The following is a 17,024-nucleotide window of genomic DNA, read 5'->3' on the forward strand; positions in this document are numbered from 1 at the left end:
TAGCAGGTGCATCAAAACCTGACAACTTACCCTTGTCTGACAGGATCCCACAGTATTATTTCTGCCTAGCCATGTGGCACTAACTGTGCTCTTCCCATCCTGTCCCAGCTTGAAACCAACCTTGCACTGACTTCTTTGTGTCTAATCACACAGTCAGGGTGGAGTAGGCTTCTCAGATGATGGAAGTAACTGATGAGATGCAGTAGAAAATTTTTTGAATGACATACATATCTTCAGACCTTGGTTTCTCTTTTGTTGATGAACAAAGAAGCTTTAAAATACTAATGGTGCTTTGGACTTCACAACTCTTAGGTGTTCAAAACCCATACAAATAATTATGTAGTAATAAAAAGGCAATTCCTACACAAAATTTTAATTGAATACGTCCTTCTTCTCCTTCTCTCTCTCCTGATGCATGCTCATCTTTCTAGCCTTTTCTAGGAGGCTTTTAAAGAGTAAAGTTACAAAGCTCAAATGCTTAAAGTGTCATTTCTCCAAAGGTACATGGTTAGTACTTAAGTTGGAAATGGTTATGCACATAATTAGTCACAGAATATGTAACATCATATGACTTAGATAACAAATCATGACACGCACAGCAAATGATGTAAAACACACTTAATTTGAATTCTCACAAAACACCTCCATTATCCCTCCACAAACAGACTTGGTCAGGCAAAGGTGAGCTCACAAATTAGATGCCTTTTTCAGTTTAAATGTTGTAAATGCTCTATTCCAGTAAGTTACTCTAAATGACTCCAGTGTAAATAAGATGAGCCTCTGTCCCATTAAGATCATAGCAAATTAGAGGATTTGAACATAAGCTTCTTTGCCTGAGGCTATTCCACTACACCACGTGGATCTTCGCACTTCAGCAGGACACTGGCGTTCCTACTACTAAAAACATTGAAACAAGACATTTCCAAAAATCTTCTAACCCAGCCTCAGAAAATGGAAAGCTGGTAGGTCTTTTCTAACTTTACTTCCTATGACAGTATGATTAAAACCTGTAGTACAAATGACTTAAATAAATAAATAAAAAAATAAACTGAAAAGAACATCCTCATTATACGAAGAGTAAAATAAATGAAGTATTACCTTGGCAGGTCCGTTCATCTGTGAGCAGTTTATAGCCTTTCTGGCAGCTGCACTCAAAGCTTCCAACCGTGTTTCGGCAGAAATGGTCACAGCCACCGTTGTTTACCAAACACTCATCAATGTCTGCAAAGAATGAACGGGCAAAAATTTAGTTCATGACAGCAATTCAGTAGTTCAGGGCAGGAGTATAGGAGTTTACTCAGGTCCCCAAGGAGGCTGCTGTGTCTGTTAGGGATCAGGTTGGTCAGATATATCCCTTCCCAAACCTTTCTTGCAGGGCTTACAAAAAAGCTACGGGCTGAGTTGTTCTGGAGACAGAGGTATTTCTCTCAGAACTGGAACCACCAGATGACCCAGGCTGAGGCACTTTGATGTTAAAGAATATTCAGGGAAGCTTTTTTGTAGATGTAGTGGTCTGCTTGACAGAAGACTTCAGCCTGTGTAAGGACTTCAGCCTGTGTAAGATACGAATCCCTTACCTCACACAGGAACTATCAAAACCCAAGAACACATGAAAAATTGAAATAACAACAAACATGAAGTAAACCATATTTGAACTCTGAAAAATACTTCCATTATCCCTACATAAACAAATGTAGGGATACATTTGTTTGGAATTCGCATTATATGCTAGTTTGTCCATTATGAACACAGTGTCACTGAATACCTATTTTCATGTCTAGTTTTCTTGATTTGATATAATAGAAGAACAACTGCAAGTGCATGTGAAATGTTGCTTCTTCAGTTGTTCTGAAGGCTGAACCCCTATTGCCTTTATTTGAAAGCCATATATATGTATGGAAGATGGGATCAACGGCTCTTACTTTAAATAATGATTACAAAGCACATCAATGAACTTGATAAGACCTCTGTTCTGAATTTCAGACTGGTGATTCTACTTCCTCCACCTTATAACTTCTCCCAAAGGTGTTGAAGAACTGGAATGACCAGTCACTCTTCCAACCCATAAAAACTTGTGCAATAAGTATATACTAGGTCACAGAACCTCATTTGAAATACAGGGCACCTTTCCATGCTCCCCCCCACCCCCCTCCTTTATAAAATCATGGATCCACATTTATTTGAAAAAGAAGTACTTTTTTTTTCAGGAGAAGAACAGTGCCAAAAAAAACCCTCTTTTTTGGGGATGCATACACTGAATAAGTAATATGACATAGAACCTCGGCTGCCCACTTCTGGAAGTGAAAATAAGATCTCTCAGAAAACCGAGTGGAGAGTGATGTTTCCTGTTGAAAAGCCTCTTGCGGTAGGAGCTTTGAAACTTCAAGGTAACAGCTCGCCATTTAAAAAGCAAATGTTGCAAAATGCAAAGATAGGTGCCAAAAGAGCTGTTATGTGGAGATGGAAATTTATCAAAGACAGCATGATTCTGGTGAATGAAGGGCACATTTAAAAATGATTTGAATTTAGGATGACTTTTAGTGGACGTCATTCATTCATTTTTGAAAACATACGATTACCAACATGGGAGAGTAGTATGGCTCTTACCATGTTTCTGCATGTAAAATATAAACAGCAGCAGGAGGAGTCAGGTGGTGTATCTAGAAATTCTAACAGCTGAGAGGCAAATTCAGCCCTCTTCTAAACAGCACTTTGCTGCACTGACATTGACAAAAATATGCTCAGGAGGATGAACTAGTCAAATAAGCAAGAACAATGTATATTGTTATAAAGGGTTGCTTATGAGTTGCATTCGTGGCAAAGAGAAAGCGTATTTGCTCTGAGACCCTCTGAACTAATACTACTGCTTATTACTTTTGTGTCTGGTTCTGCAGAGGAGTGGCTTTTGCATTCAGTCCTATTAAAAACACAAGGGTAAAATGGTAGGTAGCAGCTGTGGTGGTATTATGCCCTGAGTGCTTTGCACAAAACCAGCTCAAATCTTTATGTCTTGGGTAATAAAGTTCTCAGAATGATCTGAAACCAGGAGTCGTGTTTGTTGTCTGTGGTCCCCCAGTTTTGGCGATTAGGCTAGCCAGGAACAGAAAACCTTAGGCCCCCAATCTGATAAAGCTGGTGAAGAACATACTGAGGGCTGCTCTACATAACACCATGAGACTGGAGGCAGCAACCCATTTGGTCTCAACTGTCATCACCAGCACAGGTCACGATCAGCAGTGAAAACACAAGACTTGGCCCAATTCCTTCAGGCTGGCATTTCCATTTGTAGAAGTGATGCCTCTCAGCTCCAGCATGTGCAACTGGGACTGCCTTGCAGGTCTTATGACTGACTACCACAACAGTCCCATCCTTTTGCACAGCGCAGGTGTACCTAAGTAGAGTTTAGCTTGCCCTGACAAAACTGTTGGACAAATGGAATTGTCAATTAAAATTACTAATATATTATGCATCATAAGCACACTGAGTAGTCATCCACCATGATGATCTCTTTTACCCATGATAAGAACAACATGACCTTTGGGCTACTCTGCTGCCTGAGACCGCTTGAAGCAGATATTACTTGCAGCCTGTCAAACACCATTCTGAAGTAAGGATTGATGTTTTAAACGATGGCCCCCGGATTTCACATGTTAAATTCCAAATTCCAGTCTCACTAACTTTCTTTTCAGGGTCTCTGAAGACTATGAGGGACAAAAATGAAACCCTCCTGGCCTCAAAAGGTAGATTTGAAGTTGTTAATCATTGTAATTCCACTGACAATGCAGCATATCAGTTTTACACCAGCAATTCTTTGGAGTAATTCTGAACCAGGATCTGGGTAAAACCTGGGAGAGTCCACAGGAAAAGAAAGTATTTATTCATTTCTTCTAGCTGGAAAACATGACGTGGCCTTTTGAAACCAGGACCATCAAAACAGAATAGAGGTCAAAACTGTTAGCTGCAAAAACATTCTAAGCAACAGAAACAGTACCAATGTCTCTGCTTTCACTATATTTCTTTCCACAGCCATAGCGAGACTGACAAGGCATGTAAAAATTATTTCACTCTACGGAGAGCAGTGCATTGCTTGGCATGTAAAAATTATTTCACTCTATGGAGAGCAGTGCATTGCTGCATTTCACTTGGAAGAGAGCAGTATCCAACCGTATCACGTCTAACTGGTTCACAGAAATTGCACCAAGTTTATATCCCCACTATTTTTCTTTCCATAGCTATAAATAATTTGTATTATGAGCCATGTGAAAATAAATTATTCCACTGTGTGAGAAGGTGAGGCCCCATTTATCTTTAAACTGATTGGTACCCAACCTTGTCAAGTGCCTGTTTGAACTTCACAGAGAGTATGCATGTCTGCCGATCACGTAGGGAAAGAAAACACAGTGGAAACCCATCATGGTTATCTCTATGAGCTTTGAAATGATTTAGTCAAATATCCCCATACTATTATTGGCACTTTCTGCAGAGGAATCATACACCCGGTGTCTTCAAACATAGTTCTCAAGTGGGTCCTTTTCAAGTGATGACACAGGTTGCAGAAGAATGGCTCAAACTTTCCACAGTGCTCTGCTCCCCTGTATCCCCAGGAATGCAAAAGTACATAAAGAACTGTATGCCTCCACGGGGGGTTGTATGTAAAATGCCCTGATGACCAGTGTTCAGACAATGTGCCGGTCATTTCAGACTAGGAGCTCTGATGGGCTCTCAGTGCATTAGCAATGAAATCCCAAAGGATTTCTCTTAATGCAGTAAGTCAATATTGTTAAATGATACCTTGCTCATAGAAGCTGCTGATCTGCTACAAATACCAACTGATGTGCCCAGCACAAATGGGACACATGCAGAAATGGAAAATACAGGCCAATAAAAAACCAGAGAAGCATTAAAATTTACTAGTCAAAAATGCCAGGTGAAGCTATGGCGCAACAGGCAATTAAACACTCAAGTCTCCCATTAGCCCTGAAAACGGTTCATTCCCCTTCCCCCATACAATTACAAACAAACAAAAGCAAACATATGATTTGCACAAAGGTAGCTAAAACCTTCTTTGAAGTTGTAATATTTGGGGAAAAAAAGCGATCATCATAAATATTAGTCTGGAGATGGAACTCAGCAACACCATCACAAAAGCCGTGGGCCCGTCTGAACCCCGAAACAAACCCTGGGCCGTGTTGCTGTTCACAAATAGTGAAGTTCCACTCCAGCTTCTGTGACTCCCTGTCATCTCTCTGTGCATTGTTAAATATAAGTCCAGGCCTGGAGCAAATCCCATAAGCAAAGGGCTGGCATCAAGACAGACGCTGTGGTGAAGTCAAGCACGACTACTCCCCCGGTCTGCTGATATGACCCTAGAGCCTTGTGGCATTTGCTGGGGAGTCACAGTTTTGGTACACAGATCCAAGTACTCTTGTAAAATGCCCATTCTTTGTAGTTATTTCGTAAAGCTCTCTATATTCTTTTGAACACTCAAAAGCTAATTTCAGGAGAATGGAAAGGGTAATGATTTTAGAAGTACGAAGGAGGAATAAATATACTATTTCTGAAGTAAGTGATTATCCTAAGTTTTTTGGAGGATCTCAAAATATGAGGGAGTCAGTGGAATCAGCTTTAAATAAAGCTTTTCAGCTTTAAATAAAGGAACAGAAAATCAGATGCTTTGTGATAAGCTGCATAGCCATAATTTGACTAGAGGAAACAGGCCGTCCGTTACTTTTCTTTTCATGTCCTTGTGAAGATTAATGGGAATGACTGTTCCTGTTCCACTTGTACCTTTCTAAAAGCTGCTCAGCGTAATTCAGATTTGGAAGGACCTGGTTCTGATCAGGGTGTGGGTGTGCACGCGTGTGCGCATATAAACTCACAAAGATTTACCTTGCTGCATACAAGTCCGAGAACAAATTAAAAAGCAGGGATTTTAGGCAACTTAGAATTTAACATTTCATATAAGGTGCTTAAAGGCAACTGAAAGGGTGATCAATGTGCAATCTTCACTTAGCTGTTGAACAATTATGAATATGGAGACTTCCAAAGCCTCATCGCGGGCGGAAGTGAGGCTTCTTCTTTCAATGGCTGGACAAATATTTGAACTGATAGCATCTGTCTAATCCTTTGCAGTTTTAAAATGCTACCTAGCTCCAGGAAAATAATCTACTCCCAGATCAACCTAAAGTAATTACAGAAACTTCATACCCTTCTTGTTTTTATTAACGACAGCATGTTAGGATTACTAATGCTATTTACCAGCATTCACTGGACATCAATATAGATATATTTTGTGCAAAGTGGGCTGCTAGTTCTTCTTATTCCTTGCTTTCATAATTTTCCTTTGCTTTTCTTTCCTTTTTTTTTTCTCATGCTTCTACAAATCACCACTGTCCCCTAAACCTTTTAACCAGTGTTGCCTTGTTGACACAGGTATAAGTTCCCTGATGCACACAGACCACAAAGTACTTTATAAAGCAACCACAAAACTTTTTAACCCCATGTCAGAGGTGGGGAAATAGAGGCACAGAAAAACAAACTAACTGGTCCACACTTGAATACAAGCCCAGTGCACAACCCAACAGGCTACCTTGCTTAGACAGCGTGTCAATCAGCCCTGGCTTGCACAAAATACATGTTGTTCGACATGTTGCTCTACATTACAAATATTACTGAAGCCACCAATGCTCAGATTGCAATTATTTTAATATTTGCCGGTCACTTTGCAATAAAACTTGAAATATATTAAGTAACTCGGGATTAACATAAACATAACCTATCAGGCTACATTTGCAATGCTCTAAATAACATTTTCCATAGTGTTTTAAATAATACATGCCAGGGATGTTTTATTAAGGTATAAAGATAATTTCATATCCTCAGACTCATTGGACTCAGTGCCACTGTGAGAAAATTTAAGTCAAAGTAGAACTTAGGTTCTGCTGTTCCCTCCGGAAAACATCGAGCCAGCTGTTGTCTGGTAGTTTACAGGGAGTTAGAAGTCACCGTTCCAGATTTACAGTGGGTTTATGGGCAAGTTGTAACACCTCTCTACTTTACTCCATCTGTATAATGGGGTATTGGTAAGTATCACTTGATATTTTCAGGACCAATACCTTAAAATGGATTATTCTAATTGAACAAAACATTCTGAATCAAAATAATTTACTGTCAAAATTTTTTAGGCAAATTACAGTTGGTTTTAATTGGTGGTCTGGGCTTCTGAATGGTTTGATGCAGCAGCCTGTTCCATGTTGGTAGTGTTTTGCCCTGGAAGATTTTATGAATATGTGCAGAACTGTACAGCATCTTTACTTTAGGAAGTAGTTGTACTGTTCCACCACTTCACCTGTGACTGCACTCTCCCAGTGTGGTTCATTGCCTCTAACATGGTTTGCATGTTTCAGGGAGGAATAATTCCATTTATGCAGTGTTTTCTACTTGAGGATTTCAAAGGCCAGCATCTTATCAGCTTCACTGCATTAAACCTACACAACACTTCTGCAGCACAGATAAATTTAATTAATTCTCCTTTAACAAATGTGAAAGTGAGGCAGGTAGGGTAGTGTGTGACTTCCCTGCATCAGATAGCTACCAAATGAAGTAAGGCATATATTACAGCACCTCTAATTTGAGTTTTGCACTTCAGTGACATCCTCATTTTCCCTCCCACAGTGCTAATTAACTGTAATGTATGATAATCATTACTGAACTGAAGTTCCACCAAATAGCAAATGAAGGTTCTCTGTTTAATTAGCTTTATGGCTAGGTTGTGGGGCAAGGCATTTTCCTAATTAACAGAATTAAAACTCGACTGGGCAGACAGGAATGAGTGCAATTAAAATTTAATCTCCCTCATCCTGAAAACAGGCTGCCCACAAAATAGAGAGCTTTGTGTAAATGCTCTTAGAGCACAGAAAGGTTGAGGCAGGTTTCAACACATTTCCCTTATGTCACTTTCTCCATTTTCACCTGTTATCTTTGCAATTTTACAAAGAAACCTGTCTTCCAACACAGATGGTAATCTGTCACATATGGATTTAGGTGTCAGCTATTCTCCCTCCAGGACATATCCACTCTGACATTATCCACCAACCAATCAATAAAAGAGTCTTCCAGGCTGCCAAGAGATCAATCACCTTGTAAAACAAACATTATGTCCTATTATTTTCTTATTACAGTTAATTAGATTTATAAAACACAAAAAGCTTCAAAAGTGAAAAACTTAGAAATGCTGTCAGAATAGTTTAGGCCCTGATTTCTCATTTGTGAAAGGGAAGGGATTTACTAAATCTAATGTGAAAAGAAAGGATTTTCATTTACAATTTTTGCTGAACACTGAATTCTTTTTTAAACTTAAAAACATGTTAGTGCAATGCTACGAACCCAAAGAGGGCAAGCTGTCTTAGGCTGCGACACCAGAATGTGAAGTGGACTGGAGACATAAAGAAATACACCGATAGAGTCTTTTACTGTCTAGGCTGAGCTAAATGCAAAAACTATCCCCCCCCCCCCCCCCCCCCCCCCCCCAGCCATAGGAATCCCAGAAAATAAAGTTAGTTTCCCTCCTACTGTAACATTTTATCAATCAAAATGCTTTTTGTAAAACCCTGGAGAGACAGAAATAAGAGTGCAGTCAAGACTCCCATCTGTACTTGGGGACAACAAATAACGTCTCCCTGTTGTACAAACCTTGTGGAAAGTACAGTACACCAGACTCTGGGAAACTCAGATGGTAACAATGACCACGTAAGTACACACAGACCTGGAGGCTGTCGTTAAAATGGTGGTACAGAATTGTGCAAATACATTGGGCTGACTACTTATCTACTTTAATTATTCATACAGCCACTATGACCACAATAATTCTGTTTAATGTTTCTGCATTTTATGCAGGAGGAGCTGAGACAGAAGAACTATACGGGTTGCTGAAGATTACACACAACAGCAGCAGTAAAGGAGTTAATGTTTCTTAAGGTATAAATCAGACAAAAACGGGGAACTGACATCCCTGGGCATTTTCTCTGTACTAGGTCTCACTAAAAAACAAGGCCTTGCTCTTACAGTATTCAATTTTTCCATGTAATCTCAATAAAGAGCACAGGAGCAAGTGAGCAAGCTGTGCACTACTGGACCAAGATACAAGAATCCCTAGACTTAGCATTATTAACTCAATTTACCTTTAGTCATAGTTGTTTTCAGTTCTCCCCTTAGAATTATTATCTGCTCAGGAAAGCTGTGTGCTTAGTTCCTAGAATTTCAGTTTGCTTCTAAAAATTTTGTTGGATTTAATTAAAGAAAATGTAAAAATAAAATTGGTATTAAGGACAGCTGAAGATACAGATGCTCTCTCTAAAATTCCATTGAAACTATGCTAGCTTTCCTATGATAAAGCTACTTCTGCTGAAAAGGACAGCTGAACACAATTAGCCCATGATAATTCAAATGCCTCAGAACTGATAATGAATCAAAGAAATTTGGCTGGAGACTGAAAATTAACCCTCCAAAACTTTTTGAAGACATTACTTCAACCAACCAGGGATCTGTTCTGTACCAGGGAAGACAAATGCTTCACTGAGAGCAGGATCTAGCCATACAAAAACCAAGCTGTATTTTATGATGAAAAAAGCAATAATAAAAGAATGAAAAAATACTGTAAGTTTTGAATGTTGGTAGCTATGATTATGTCAGTAGTCAACTCCCAAATTACAGAAAGCACAGCGCACTTTTACATAATAAACTGTGGTTGCTGATCCTCAGGGAGCTTTATATAGTTGAATAAATGCAAGGTCTTTTCAACAACTGAAATGCAAAATATGACCCTCCCAAGCATTAATTTAAAGGATTTGGCATTTTCAAAGGGGAGGTTCACAAAGACAAATAACAACTGCAAGTTTCCAGGGAACAGGGATATTGCCTAGTCATGAAAAACCCCCAACTTAGTACACATGAATTTATTTTGTAGGGATAGATGAAACCCTTGGGAGGGAATGAAACTGAGTGAGTTACATGGCAGCTGACCCAAGACTGCGATTTTTTAATGGAAGATAATCTGTTATATTATATTTGTCTGTCGTGAACAAGTCTACAGAAGACAAATGAATTGTATGTCTTTAACCTAAAAGGAAAAAGAAAAAAAAAAAGGCAGCAATTCCCGCCAAAATAGGGAAGGGGCAGTGAAAGTTTCATACACATTCTGGATTAGATAAATTTGCAGCAACAGTTAGAAGGCAGATGTTATCCACAGTTTTTTTTCTTGGATTGTGCTCTCCATCCTCTCTTCTTTTTTCTGTCTTCCATTCCATTTTCTTCTTTCTGACAAATTTCAACTGTGTTGGTATCTGAAATTTGCATTTCCTCTCATTTTTTTAAATCCCATGGGTTTATAATTTCATTTTTCCTCACTGTGGCCTGGAACTTCAATTCTCTCTTAGAAAGTCTGGATCAAGTTATGTCTATGTATCTAAAATTTGCCGTTCTGACGCCCAGTCAACATACGTACCCATCAGTCAGTGTCCAATTCTTCATTTTTCTGATCCCCCCACAAGGCTTCTGACCACTTGCAGTCACCTACCACCAAGAGTTTTCTATCTTTTCCTCCCCCAAATCCCACACATTTTCTGCTGGTGACCAGCATATGCCTGTGTCTCCAACATCTCCTCCACCTCCTACGGCTTTACCACCAACTCTGCTCACCCTTCTCCTCCCTCTGCCCCTCAGTCGGACAGACGCTCTGTCATCACATGCCAGACTTGCCTCTGCACCAACAACAGTCAACTCCCTCTTTTCTTTCAAAAAGTGGGGAAAAAATTAGAATCCTGAGTCACCTCCCAGTCTTATCAAGCCTTGAAACAGTTGTTTCCAGGGCAGCAGCACTGGGCCCGATGACTATGGTCCCCTCACTGAACGTGACACGGAGCTTTCTACTGAGCTGCTGCAGCTGCCTCCAGATGCTGTTACCATCTTCCTCACATTGGGTTGATCTTACTTGTTTCTTGTCTTGAAACTGGATAACATTGATGTAATCACTTAAAACGACTGTGGCCTCAGCAATAAGGCTACTGCAGACAGGCCTTAATGTCTGCTTCCTTAACCCACGTTTAGGTAGCTATTTTGAAAATGTTTTGTAACTACCTGGGAGCTTGTTCTCTGGGCTGAGTTCCTAGTCTAATCTTCTCTTCTAAAACAAGCAGCTCTTTTGATAAACTGAACTTGACCATTGCTCTTCCATCAGTTACTCAGTTTTCCCTCTCTCAGTCTTGATCTTTATGAGGTTTTTTTTGGACACAGATGGTCTTGCATCTTGCTTAAGCCCTACCAAAACAAAAATAACCTCAAAACTGCCTCTGTTATTTAATATTCCCTTTTGGCTTTAGTCTTGCATTTGTCACTCCTACCAAATAAATTTAGAAAATTTCCTTTGCATCATCTTCTTTCACCAACTACAAGTCTACCTGTTATCTCTGTAGCATAATCCATGCAGATGGTTGGTTCATATGCCAAAGAATTCCCCATAGAAGCATTTACTAGGTTGCACTATAACACAATCTTCTCAGTGCTTTCCCAAAGAGGTTACAAAGTTTGTGTTCTCAGAAACTCTTGCCAGTACTCAAGCACTGAGCAGGACCACTGTTTTCATGACAGAAGTCCTAATTTTCCTCTCATTTAATGTTGTTTTTGTTACTTTTTTCTTTGGTTAGGCAGCTGCATCTATTGTTTCATAGTCCAAAATCACCCACTGGCTGCCTTTGGTTGCTTCTTTGGCACAAATGCCTCTTATTTTCTCAATCATATGGGTTTTGTCAAAAGAAGAAGAGAATTAGTAAGACACAAGGACATCCTTTGGTGCTGCAACATCTAACAAGAAAGTCTGTTGGTTTCTGTAAATCATTTGAGCAGTTTCAGATTCACACAAATTTGCCTTTACCAAGAAGCTATCTGCTTGCTCCCTGAAAATGGCATGTGACGCTTTAAGTATGCAGAAGCACTGGAAAATGGTCAGAACTTGCCAGTCAGAAGGCAATTTAAAGAAAATTCAGCTACTTTAATTGCACATTTAATTGCACATTTAATCTGTGCATCACAAATATATAGAAAATGACTATTTTCATTCCTCCTAAAAGCACTAGTCTAGTTACTGGAAGACCCACATGTTCATTATCATCATTCTTCACATCAGTCTCATGTTTATGAATTTATTTAGGTGCCGACTTCTCATGCAAGGCAAAGACGTTCCTCTGTCCATTCTCCATTCTGTGTCATACAATTTACACATGCAAAGATAGAAGAGGTTTTTGTATTTAATTTTTTTTCTTGTTTTTAGGATAAAAGACAGACCTCAACCTTGCGTTCAGCATGGAGAGGGCAACGGTATTTTTTGTTTTGATTCATGGCTGCAGTAGCTTGTGATTGTATTTGATCTCTTCTATTTTCTGATAGCTCTTTGCTTACATATACAGAGAAGCAAATGGTGTTTATATTTGAACATGCACTTATGTCTAATTACAAACACTGGGAGAGTAAGTTGTAGTTTGAAAGCAGAGTCATGTAAGGGGTCTGATGAAAGTACAGTTGCTGTATAATGAATTATGAAAACTAGATCTTGATTTGACTCTTGGGAAGCTTACTCTTGGTTTAAGTTGATGAGAAGCAGGGAGAAAGCCATCAGGGAAAAACAATGGCTCAAAATAAACCACTTCAGTAAACACTTACGGGTTGTTAAAAGATAACACATACTTCAATAACTAACTTCTAAAATTTTATACCCTGACTCCAGACAGCTTGTGGACTGCCTTTGACATAACAGGCTATGGCCTGCTGTTGATAAAAATCAAGGAAGTCTGATTCCTCTGGAGTAGGATGTTTTTCTGAGGGAGTGGCACAGAAGGTAGAAGGAAACCAGAGAGGGACTGGAATTTTGTCCTGCATTGACTTTCACATGTAAGTGGAGAACACAGCCCTCTTTGCACCACTGTATTAACACCCACTTTTTTCTTATATTTTGTTTCTATTGTTGAGATCAAGAAGAGTCACTGTATTCCTCACTGGTCAGATTCTGAAGGGAAGTGGAATGGGTAAACCAGTTGAGAGAGATTTTCAAGGCAAGTGAAGTGGATGCCCTATAGGCTGGGATTAGACTATTTGCGTGTGCTTATGAGCATGTTATTGCGATAGGTATGAGTTCAGAGGGTGCCAGCTGTTCCATGTTATTTCCCAATGCACGTATCTTTAAGCTTGTGCAAACAGGAGGTAGCTAAACCATATGATGTAAAACCTCTAATCCCACCAGGAATTACCAAGGCTGATGTGCTTATTTTACCTTGTGGTCACCTATTCTTCTGACCATATTCTAAAAAATGGGACACTGTGGGATTCCTGAGAGGAGTAAAAGGCACAAGGTCCAAAGTCAAAGTTGATGTCCACTGAGAGCTGATGCACAGAAGCGAGGACAGACACTCTAGTTCGGTATCCATGGCAGCGGCAATATGGACCTTGGGGATCAAAGGAAGAGGCGCAGAAGGTGCAGTCTATATAGAGGCCTGAGGATGACAACCTCTATTTTAAAAATGAAACAGTAATTTTCAATGCCTTTTTTTCTGAGGTTCTTGACTTGAAATCCCACAAGGATTCAATTTTCTGAAATGTCTGAGAAATTTTCTCCTAAAAAGCCTGAAGTGTATCTGGCTGATCACCTAAAAACCGTGTATCACTTGCCACTCCCAGGAATCATGGTTAAAACGTTCTATCTGCTTGGGTCAGCTTCTTCACAGAGGGTCTACGCACTCAGTGTATCTCAATCTGTTTCCATTTGCAAAGTTTTGCATTTTTTTTCCAGCGGAGATACCAAAATAGTAAATTAAAACCTACTGAAAGTAATCCTATCTTTCCCTTAGTTACTTTTGACACGACTCTGAGCAACATGCATACTACTGCTCTGGGATACCACAGAGCAATCCAACCCAGATAGCTTTATTTATGTGCAGCAAGCAAAGAGAAGCTTCTTAGCTTAAAAGAAAAGCTGCTTTCACTAGTCACCACTGTTCCTTTGACTGAGAGTAAGGCTAAGGGACCATTTTCCATATGCTACTTTCCAAACCAAACTATGAATATAAAGCACCGTATCAGCAGAATGTTAACAAAATTTTATGTGCTGCACACCAAATTGCTCTGGCATCAAGCAGCAATGGTATGAAACAGTATTAAGAGTACAACCACTCTATTAACTACATAAATTATCTTGAAGATATGACACAGAAGTAAATGGCCATTTCAGGTGCTGCAAATATCAAGGGAAATGTAATCAGAAGAAAAGGGAATAAGACAAGCAGGTCTCTGCCCTTTCTGGCTTTGCCAGACATCCTCTTCAAAAAAACGCACTGCTGCTTGTAAATCTTGTGACTGACATGTATGCTGACATTTGCTGGGACCACAGCACTCCGACTGCAGTGGAGGTGATGACTGCTAGCAACTTACTTCATTTGAGTTCATTCTTTCACACCATTTGCCTGTATGTTTTCTCCCTTTTTTTGAGAGAACACTGGAAAATGCTAATGGCTCATTATGGCTAATGGCTCATAATGCTTATGTTCCGCAAAAACTGTGTCTAATGTGGAGGAAGCTGAACTGACCTCTTCGCACATGTTAAAAAAATCTTCGTGTTGCTAGAGAAAGGTGAGCTGGAAGAAGCTCTTTTTGTATGTCCCAAGACCCGCTCTGTGTTCCAATACGTTACTTATTGACACGAACGCCATATAATATAGAGCAGGCACCAATATTCCTTTCACTGTGTGGAGTACCACAGGTATCACACGAAAGGACACTGCTAATGGGAGATACACAGAAAGTAGACTGCAGATCTCAAATAGGAGTAGTCAGGCAGCTATGAACAGATTTGCCTCTACAAGCAACAGCTAGAGGTTTAAAACTCTTGAGATCATTTAAATTCCTTCTAATTTAAAATGCTGATGTATGTGAATGAATTCAACAGGGAACATAATTCCAGCTTTATAGCACAGTATCCTAGGGATTCTAATGCAATATGTTCCTCAAAGTTATGCAGAAGCTAAATATCTAAATTCTGTGGCTGTGCACCTTCAAATGGAAGTTATACACTTCAACCTGGAACTTGCATTACCTTTCAGCATGCTATTTTAGTGGTGTCTTCTCTAGTGCTTCTTATGCATTTATGAAAAAGGTCATGTATACCTTTGGTAAAATGATGGTCTCACTTAAACAGAAACCTAGGAATTTTCTGTGGCAATCTAACCAAGGAAAACTTTGTAATTGGGTGACTACTTCCCAGGAGAACTATCTATACCTAAGGAAGAAAACCAGAACAGGGCCCAAACCAAAAAATAAAAAAGTTCATTCACATTAATTAATTTGTGCTTGTTTTGCATTTGCCTTTTCGGTGAGACAAATGTTTGTTCAGAAGATCTGCTCCAAACCTAAAGACTTGATTCTAAAGGCATTGAGACACTTATATGATGTGAAAAGTATGGTCGTATGTGCCACTAAAGTTCTATCTGCCTTGGTCTAAACTTGACTGATGCATATATTTTACAGAGGTTGTCTTGCACAGGGATATATTTTACTGTCAAACTTCTATGGGCATGTCAAGTTGATCAGGGATATTAACTAAACAAAATGTGAGTTCATCATAGATAATTACTCCTCCTGCAAAAATCTCCCCATTTAGGCAATCAGTGAAAAAAATGTAACACTCTGAAACTTATCCAATCAATCACAGTCAAACAAAGGTAGTATCATAACTCAAGCAAGCGAATAGTTGATATACCAGATAACAACTGCATCTTACCAATAATAAACAATAAAAATAACCTGCAACTCCTTCTGGTGTTCCTTTCTTTATAAAAAAGGGGAAGCATTTTCAGTTTCATATGAATAGATCAGGACTGACAAGATGCAATTCTAAAAGCTTTAGCAAATTTAATCCAATTTAGAGAAAAAAAACTAAAACAAATTTTAAGTAATTTCGACTAATGGAATGATGGAGGAAATCATAACTGTTCACAGATACTGTGTAGCCAGGAAATGAAGCCAAATTGGCCAGCTAAACTGTTCATTGTGAGCTTTTCACTTAGTGTTAGTGTGTTCTGAATGAAAAGAGAGAAAAGCCTTCACCATCTGAGTCATATTTTTGTACCAAACTGATGTCAAGCATTAAACATTTAAGTTAATGAAACTCTTCAGTTCATATTTAACTAAATGTGACATATCTTACTTCATTGAAACTCATTCTGTAACAAACTCTTTCCTCACAGAAACAATTAAATTTTCAAAATTTAATTTACTTTCAGGGTTTCACTTTTTTTGTATCCAAACCCAATTTAAAATGCATTTTCCTGCTGTAATAGGCTGCAATTAAGAAAGATAAAAAAAGAGCAATTACTATGTCAACCTAATAAAGCCAATGCAAAAATTCCCTTTTATTTCAATAAACTTTGATTCAGTCCTTTGCCTGAAATTGTTCAATTGTCTCTATGCTCCTGCTCTTCTTCTCTACATTGCTTAATGATAAAGAAGGTTACAGAGTTGAGTTACTGGACAAACCATTCAACGCTAAGGCATTTCTGCAGCTCCCACTGCAGCACAGTCAAGTATTTAAGCATGTAAGTGCCACATTTCTTTGCTGCATCTGAAAGCAAAAGGATGAGGGCCTGTTTCAAGGAAGTAGAGAGCACACCCCATTGCTGGGTAACCATGACAATGAGACAGCAGGAAGAAGAAATGTTTGCCTTAACAGCATCCAGTCACATAACCCCAGCATAACACTGCTCTAGTTAAACAATATGCCAGAGGGCTAAGAAGGGCTTACTTAGTAAATAAAATGCCCCATCTCTAGGTGAAGATGTGCGGGGACCTTTCTGTCTCCTAAATACATGTCCACGAGATCACCTGGGGTTGGCAGAGATCTATTCGTGCACATGAATTAATACTGCTGTATTTAGCCACAGCTGGTGGCAGATTATTAATGTAACATCATATTGCTACTAAACCCACTG

The 17,024-nt window shown here is 39.2% G+C and overlaps 1 protein-coding gene across 1 annotated transcript in view; it reads right to left on the reverse strand.

The window, feature by feature from the left end:
* SCUBE1 (signal peptide, CUB domain and EGF like domain containing 1) overlaps positions 1-17,024 on the reverse strand; it is a 210,512-nt gene that overhangs the window by 50,435 nt on the left and 143,053 nt on the right. The window contains exon 9 of the mRNA XM_049822270.1: positions 1,099-1,221. Coding sequence (XP_049678227.1) covers positions 1,099-1,221 — 123 coding nt within the window. The remainder of the gene's footprint in view (positions 1-1,098; positions 1,222-17,024) is intronic.

The sequence above is a fragment of the Accipiter gentilis genome, chromosome 18 (assembly GCF_929443795.1).
Source record: "Accipiter gentilis chromosome 18, bAccGen1.1, whole genome shotgun sequence".
Classification (NCBI taxonomy): domain Eukaryota; kingdom Metazoa; phylum Chordata; class Aves; order Accipitriformes; family Accipitridae; genus Astur; species Astur gentilis.